Genomic DNA, 8,849 nt, shown 5'->3' on the forward strand with positions numbered 1-8,849 from the left:
TCTATGAACTCCATTCTCAAGTACATGTATGGACGGTTGCTTCTCTTTTGTCTCCAACTTCCTGATCAACTCCCTTTTTCTATGCAATCAATGAAAAGACTATATCTCAAACTTTGGTCATAAACTGTTTTTTTTGGGTTATAAAATGTATCAGCCTTACAATTCATTTGATTACACAATGCTTATTCTTAATTCTTAAAAATAAGAAACAAGACTTCAATTTGCATCTCAACTCATAAATAAAGCACCAGTGGTGGCACCACAAAATATGTGCAGCTCACCTAGTCAATATTGTTCCTCAAGACCGATCCACTCATAGAAAATGAACTAGCCTGTTAACTGCCGAGTCCAATGCATATACATTTCTCCGGATGATTTTCAGTTGTGTTGAAAGACTATCAATTCCTTTCATCTCCTCATTCAGTTTCAGACAAGAGTTTATATATCGGTTTCCTTTAGTTGCTGCATCAAGTGCACATTCTTGAACTCGTCCTGCGGCATCGCCAAAGCAGTCCATGTGATCAACAGAAGTACTAGTAACCTCAAATAGAGTAGAGCGCAGAGAAGCAAAAAGAGAAGTGAAGCTCTCGGCGATTGCCATGGAATCTCTCTCTACTACTTGTATTGCTTTCAGAATCTCTTTGCCATTAATTTGAGACTGCATTTTGGTAATCGCAACATTCTCCTCTTTGTTGTTGTTCTTCATCTTGTTCTGATTTGGTATCATCAGAATTCTGCATTTTGGTGATCGCAACATTCTCCTCTTTGCTGTTGTTCTTCATCTTGTTCTGATTTGGTATCGTCAGAATTCAGCTGATTCGTCTCCTGCTCTGATTCCATTTTTAGATTATCAAACCAGGTCGGAGAATCGAACAACTGTAAATTTCGATTGAACGGAGGGGCAAAGCTGGTCATAAGCTGTTAGATATGATATCTTGTGTAGTAGTTAGAAATTTGATATCTGCTATTGCACATTTGATCTCAAACGTGATGATCCAAATGACAGACTATTCTTCTCTCAACAATATTTTTTTCAAGCAATTTTGGGTGAAGAATGCTCAAAAGGCTGATTTGGTATGTTTGCTTGTATGATATGCATTTACAGATATACTAAAATACTTCACAGATGAGACTATACATACTTCTGGGACATTAATGAAGCAGATTCTTGCAATTTTGCTTGTGTCCCTTTCTGGTTATGGACTTTTAGTTTCATAAGCTCGCAAACTATTATCAGCTTTGTTGTTTGGCAACATTTACTTCCTATTGACATAGTTATTTTATAATTTCAGGTCATACAGTTTAGCGGGTGGAAGATTTCAATATGACGACGAGTTTCAGAGATTATTTGAAGATTGTTAAGATTAGTTATATAATGGCATTAGCTATTTACTTCAAACAATATGAGTTATTTTTTAAGGTTTTGTGATATTAATATTTTGGATTAGTACTTCCTTTTGTTTGTTAAGATTTAACGAGATATACTATAGTTTTATGAATTAATATCAATATGTTTTGTTATTTGCATTATTTTTTGGTCGAATGTAGTAGCTATTATTAATGGTGGCTAAACTTACCGTTATAGCTTGTAAATTTTAGTGCCAATTTAACAAGATTAAGACGTTTATACAGGGATATCGTAACCATTATATTCCAATTAAAGATTATTTCTAGCAGCAATTTAATTGACTTTACTATCCATTAAAATGGACGCTAAAGGGGCATACTAATACGTTTTTAGAAGAGATATTGTTGCCACTTTAATTGCCACAAAACAATTACCACTAAATGTATGGACTTTTAGCGACAAATATTTTGAATTTAGCGGCTATAAAAATGGACGTTAAAGGTGCATCATTAGTCATTTTTAGAATGGGTTTAGCAGCCATAATAATTGCCGCAAACAATTGCCGTTAAAGCAGATGGGTTTTAGCGGCAATAAGCCATACCTTTTACCAGCTTTTGGCAGAAATGCCGCTAAAGGCTTTACCGACCCTGGCATCACCGGCTAAAGATCAATTGCCGGTAAATGATATAGCGGCTATTGTTATTGCCGCCAATGTTGTTTTTTATTGCCGTCAAAGACCTTTTTTGTAGTAGTGAAGCTGCTCAAACTGATATCGCAGCTCTTCCCTCTCAGAGGGTGGAATATACCTGTCCAAAAATAACTACGTGAACTGACCCCATGTGATAGGAGGAGAACTTGCGGGTCTGCCAAGAGCATAAGACTGCCACCATCTACGGGCCCTGCCCTCCAGCTAAAAAGTAGTGAAGTCAACCCCATGCGACTCCAATATCCTCATGTTGTGTAGTCTGTCCCTGCACCTATCAGTGAAATCCTGAGCATCCTTATGACGCTCACCCCCGCTGACCGGAGGGTGAAGTCTAGTCCATCTATCCAACAGCTTCTGCGGGTCACCATCCGCAGCTGGTCTGGGCTCGGGCACCACTGCAGCAACCGGCTGAGCCCCATCCGTGGGTAGTGCACCCGGAGTCTGATACACTGCAACTGCATGACCATGAGCCTGAGTAGTAGGGGTCTGTGCTCCCCCTCCTGCCTGTGATGTGGCTGGATCTGCTGGAAATAATCCAGCCTGAGTCATGGTGTCCACGAACCGGAACATACGGCCCATGACCTCCTGTAAACCTGGTGCCGTCATAAAGTCCGCTGGGGTAGGCTCAGCTGCGGGCACATCGCCCTGCTCCTCAATAGTAGGATCTCCCACAGGATCTGCTAGTGGTGCTACTGGAACATCTCTGGGACGCCCTCGTCCCCTACCTCGAGTCGTGCCCTCCCCCGGCCTCTACCTTGGCCTCTAGCAACGGGGGGAGTAGCGCCTCCCGGGTCGGGAACATTTGCCGTGCGTGTCCTCACCATCCGTGAAAGAATAGAAGGGAGAAATTTAGTGTACCATCCCCTGCACGATAGGAAATGAATAAAGAGTAGTTTCCTAATACCCTATAGCTTCTCGAAGATAAATACATATGTCTCCGTACCGATCCTCAAGACTCTATTAGGTTTGCCATGACTTGTGTGACCTACTTGAACCTAGTGCTCTGATACCATGTTTTCACGACCCATTTTCCATTATAGTTCATGATGGCGCCACATACTGTTGTCAGGTAAGCCAATGCGAAAATATTGGTGAATTCTTGTCTTTACTTAACTAAAATAGTTACGACCATTTCTTAACTTGAAGTTTAAAAAACGTGTGATAATAAGCAACATTCAGTAAAAAAATTATACAACCCAAAAGATTAGTCTACTAATGTGTGTGCCAAGACCTGGTGTCACAAGCTGTGGGCTACTAGTAGAATACACAAAATAATAGATCTAGCCTACTGTCTGAAATAAAATAGACAGTCAAAAGTAAGAGAGACTCCATCAAGTTGCTGATCGGCACAGGAAGGGAAGCAACTCACCGTGGTAGCCTCGGACTATGATCAGGGACGCGCACCGGTTTGATAGCCAGATGTATCCGCCTCAGAGCCTGTACAATTAAGTACAGAAGCATAGCATGAGTACATAAATAATATGTACCCAGTAAGTATCCCGTCTAATCTCGAAAAAGTAGAGACGAGAGGTCGGCTTGATACCTACTAGAGTCAAATAACATAATATGGTATTATGCAAGGCATGAAAATCTCAATTATATAACAGTTATGATAAGAATTACTAAGTCATGCCCTTAATGATATCACAACTAGTCATTTACATTTCAAACCATTTAACAAGCAAGTCAATTCACATAGATATCATGACATTATGCCGAGGTAGACGGCCCGATCCAATAGAAAAGAAACTGTGCACTGTCGAATGGCGCAAACCATAGATGCATCTATTTCTACCGAGGTGATCGGTCCGATCCACAAAATATCATTTATCATCAGAAAATACATGAAGGTGCATTTATATTCAAATAACTCATACAAGTGCTCACAATACATATATTCACTTATGTTCATTTCCAATTTTCTACCATATCCTAAATGATCACATTAGCAAGAAGACATATAAACATTTGCTAATATAGTATGATACGAGTCCTAAACTACCCGGACATTTAACATAATAGTAGCTACGCACGGACTCTCGTCACCTAGTCCGTACATAGCCCCCGCATTTAGTAGAAAATTATACAATTATTACTCCTATGGGGACAATTCCCTCTTACAAGGTTAGAAAGGAGACTCACCTCGCTCTAAAGTGTACATCCAATACCAAGAACGAGCCCAAACTCTCAATTCGGAGCCGAACGATCCAAAACTAGTTAAACGAGGTATGAACTAGTCAATACAAGCTCAAGAGTATGCATTTTAATTACTAAAGTAATTTCCCAACCCTAAAGACAAGTTTCCTAAAATCCGACCCCGGGCCTACGTGCCCGGATTCCGAATTTTTTTTCGAAGATGGTTGTTCTTTATAACCCAAGGATCTATATTATATGATTTCTAATGCATTTCATGACAAATTTCATAGTTCAATCAAACTTTTATCAAAACCCTAGGTTTTGCTCTAACCCCATAATTTTACCTAAATCTTTGTGTGTTAATCTACCTAAGACACAAGTATTAAACTAGGAATAGGTAGGACAAACTTACCTCAAGATTCTAGGTGAAAGTCCTCTCTCAAGAGCTCCAAAATCGCCCAATGGTTGAGTGAAAAATGGCCAAAATGACTTAGAACCCGTATTAAATGAAGCTCACTGCTTCAGCGATTTCCGCATCTGCGGTCAGGGGACCGCATCTGCAGTCCCGCTTATGCGAGAGGAAGGTCGTATCTGCGAAATTGGCCAAGCGAGGGCCTCTATCTGTTATGATGGAAATAGGCACACCGTGCAACTGGACTATCTCCCGAATGTAAATCTGAGCCAACCTCTCAGAAGAGTAAGTAGTCACAACCTGAATAAAGTGTGCCGACTTGGTCAACCTGTCAACAATGACCCACACTGCATCAAATTCCACAAGGTCCGGGGTAATCCCACTATGAAGTCCATAGTGATGCGCTCCCACTTCCACTCAGGAATGGGCATCTGCTGGAGTAGGCCGCCTGGCCTCTGGTGCTCATACTTGACCTGCTAGCAATTCAAACGCTTCGCCACATACTCCACTATGTCCTTCTTCATCCGCCGCCACCAATAATGCTGCCTCAGGTCACGATACATCTTCGTAGCACCTGGGTGTATAGAATACCTGTGTGCCTCCGCTAGAATCCTCTCCCTCAAGCCATCGACATTAGGAACACATAGGCGACCCTGGAGTCGCAGGACACCATCCTCGCCAATAGAAACCTCCTTGGAACTACCCTATAGCACCGTCTCTCTGAGAACTTCCAAATGCGGATCATCGAACTGCCGGGCCTTGATCTCCCCCAATAATGATGACTAGGCAACAACGCACGCAAGGACTCGGCTGGGCTCTGAAATATCCAACCTCACAAGTCTGTTAGCCAAGGACTGAATGTCCAAAGCTAGTGGCCTCTCCTCCGCTGGAATGAATACCAAGCTACCCATACTCTCTGCTTTCCTGCTTAAGGCATCCGCGACCACATTTGCCTTGCCCGGATGATAAAGAATGGTGATGTCATAACCCTTCAGTAACTCTGGCCATCGACGCTGCCTTAAATTGAGATCCCTCTGCTTGAACAGATGCTGCAAGCTGCGATGATCAGTATAAACCTCACATGACGCCCCATACAGATAATGCCTCCATATCTTAAGAGCATGAACAATCGCCGCCAACTCCAGATCGTGCACCGGATAATTTTTCTGATGAATCTTCAACTGATGGGAGGCATATGCAATAACTCGCCCCTCCTGCATCAATACACAACCCTAGCCAAGGCGTGAAGCGTCCCAATATACCGTATACATCCCTGAACCGGAAGGCAACACAAGAACTGTTGTTGTAGTCAAAGCTGTCTTGAGCTTCTGAAAGCTCGCCTCACAATCATCGGACCAACGGAAAGAAGCGCCCTTCTGGGTCAATCTGGTCAGAGGTGTTGTAATAGATGAAAAGCCCTGCACGAATCGCATGTAGTAACCTGCTAATCCCAGGAAACTCCTAATTTCCTCTGTGTTGACATTCAATTTTGTCCCACCTTTCTTCTACTTATTTCCTTGCGCTTCCTAGTCATTAATGCTCTAATATTGTATTATTATTTATTTTATGATTATTTATTACCGTTATTATAATTATATTACTAGTAGTATTAATATCACTATTAACAATATTATTAGTAATTATTATTATCATTATTATTATTATTAGTAGTAGTAGTACTAGTAGTGGTAGTTACTATTAATACAATAATTATTATTGTTAATATTTTCATTAGTATTAAAAATATTGTATTTTTATTTATATAAACTAACTACTTATTTTGAATAATCTATGTGTCTATCATATTATTATATTGTGTCCAAATTAGCAAGACAAGGAAGCCCAAAGACATTAAAATGAACAAGGGATCTACTTTTAGAATTCAAGATCAAGTCCATGACCTACCAAATCTCGTCCATTTGCTATAGCCGTTTAGATTATTTAGAGCCACTCCACAATAGCCCAATAACAATATCCACAAATCCAACATTCCCATAATCTAAATCTGTCAGCCCCACTAAGCCTAACCCTAGTTCCTCTTCTCTCTAACAGTCACCCGCCCCTATTCATCTATCTCTCATGGCCATTTTTAGCAAAGCTCTAAAGTTTCTCAAACCTAAGTCAGAAATATTTCACCATTTTCGTGCAAACCTTGATAACTCTATACGTGTCTCTCCAACGCCCTCCTCTCCCATCTCTGTCACAAGATTTGGTCAAGCACAAGAGGCCAAAGAACATTTATATAAATCAGATTCTTTCTGCATTTTTCAGAGGTTTGACTCTCAAACGGCTACAATTCAAAGACTGAAGCAGAACCTGTGACACCTTTCTTTTGAATTTCAAATCCCGCTCATAAACCGAACCCTAGATTGATTTCGCCTATAAATACTCTTAAAACCTTCAGCCGAATCATCTTTTGAATTTGGTATTATAGACAACTTAACTACAATCGAAACCTCTATTATTTCCGTCAAAAATACTTTGAAAAGTTAACTCTCTGTGGTCTCTCAGTTTAGTTTGCTCAAACTAGTTTTAGATTGATCTCGTCCGTGAGGGAATAGATCTGAAACTTCTCGAGCTCATGTTCACTGCACCACAAAAGGTTAGTCTTCAAGTTTTTCCCATCATTTCTTTAATCTCCTCCTGGAATATGAATCGTATTTGTTGTTTGATATATTAATGAACTTGTTTATTTCATTTGTTGTTAAAAATAACGGTCGTAGCGACTGATTTTGTCCGAGTTATGATGTTGTAGAGATTATGACTATAGGAGATGATTACTCGCTTAGTTTCTATTTTTATGTGTTTAAAAGAAAAATGTTTCGTTAGTTTATAGAAAAATGTGTTAACATGTCTAAATGACTCTTGTATGCTTATCGTTAAGTTAAAAAAGGTTAAGAATACAAACTTATTCTACTGTTGTAGGTATCATGTCCTTAGGAACTCACTGTTATAGTTTGGAGAGACATTTAGTTAAGGAACTTGGTATGGTTTCATGCTTTATAGATTCTGAGAGTTATTAAAGGGAAATTGTTGTTTGATACCATGACTTTTGGATTTCACTGTCGAGAAGATTCTTAAGTTTTCCCTTCTAGCTTCTATAAAATGAGTGTATACATGGTATAACAGCTTGACGACTCTACTGGGGATATTTAGATTCTAACCATAACGGACTTAGTTAAATAAGACTTGTGTGCTTACTTTATTGATCTTAAATTGTTTTACATGCCATAACTGTTTACTTGATAAAAATTGCCTGTGTGTTATTTCTTTGATATAACTGTCATTCCGTTTCACTTCCTCCACTTTTGGAAAATTCACACAATTCACACACTAAGAGGTTACATGGTTTGCGGCCATGCACTACTTATAAAACCTTTTTAGGGGAAAGTTCGTGAGTAAGTCGATCATTGGTGCACTCGACAGTCATGAGCTTTCCACTCTCAGGTTGTCCACTTGAGAGCAGACCAGTTTAGAAAAACTCACTCTTAGTCAACATAGGATAGAGCTTAGCCAAAACCTTTTGTAAGATTCATGCATCATTTAAGCCTAAGATACTTAATACCCTTGGTGTATTAAGTCCATTAGCCAGCCTTACCAAAGGGTTTACGACCCTAAGTAACACTTTTTATAACTTACGTGCATATTTTGAAGGATTAATATGTCAATTATGTGGACCATTTTCTCTAAATTAATTAAATTATAGGGAGAGGGATTATTTATGACTAATTTTGTGACAGGTATAAAAATTTCAAGTTCGCAAGAAGGGTTGACAACATCAAATAGATTGAAGAAGCTTAGTTTACTTAGATTAGAAAGCATGTGTCACGACCCAAAATACAATGAGGGTCGTGATGGCACCGGATACCACTGTCAGGCAAGCCAATACCATATAATTAGTAAATTCTCATTTTAATATTTTCAAATCATTTCTTCTAAACATTAAACAATGTATAATAAACTTCACTGAATAAATAATGATGTCCTTACAAAATATTTTTACTAAATAATCCCGGAATCATCCCAGAACCCGGTGTCACAAGTACATGAGCTATTACTAGGAAATCTAATGAAGTACAATAGCTGTCCGGAATACAAACTTGGACAGAGAGTAAATACAATACACTGAACGAGACTCTGTTGGCTGCAGGTCGTCTCGAGAGATGCAGCTGATAACTAGGGATTCTAGTTCATTTTACACTCCTTTTTACTTGAGTTTAGATTAAAAATGTATACAAATAGTCCCA

The 8,849-nt window shown here is 39.4% G+C and overlaps 1 protein-coding gene across 1 annotated transcript; it reads right to left on the reverse strand.

The window, feature by feature from the left end:
- Positions 1-313: 313 nt before the first annotated feature.
- LOC109244271 lies at positions 314-706 on the reverse strand. The gene has a single exon (XM_019411332.1). It carries the CDS (start codon positions 704-706, stop codon positions 314-316), a length of 393 nt encoding a protein of 130 aa, XP_019266877.1.
- Between the last annotated feature and the right edge of the window lie 8,143 nt (positions 707-8,849).

Source organism: Nicotiana attenuata, unplaced genomic scaffold (genome assembly GCF_001879085.1).
Source record: "Nicotiana attenuata strain UT unplaced genomic scaffold, NIATTr2, whole genome shotgun sequence".
In the NCBI taxonomy this organism is placed as follows: Eukaryota; Viridiplantae; Streptophyta; class Magnoliopsida; order Solanales; family Solanaceae; genus Nicotiana; species Nicotiana attenuata.

Coding starts and splice junctions, on each gene's coding strand:
- LOC109244271 (XM_019411332.1), bottom strand. CDS start 706: ATGAAGAACAACAACAAAGAGGAGAATGTTGCGATTACCAAAATGCAG.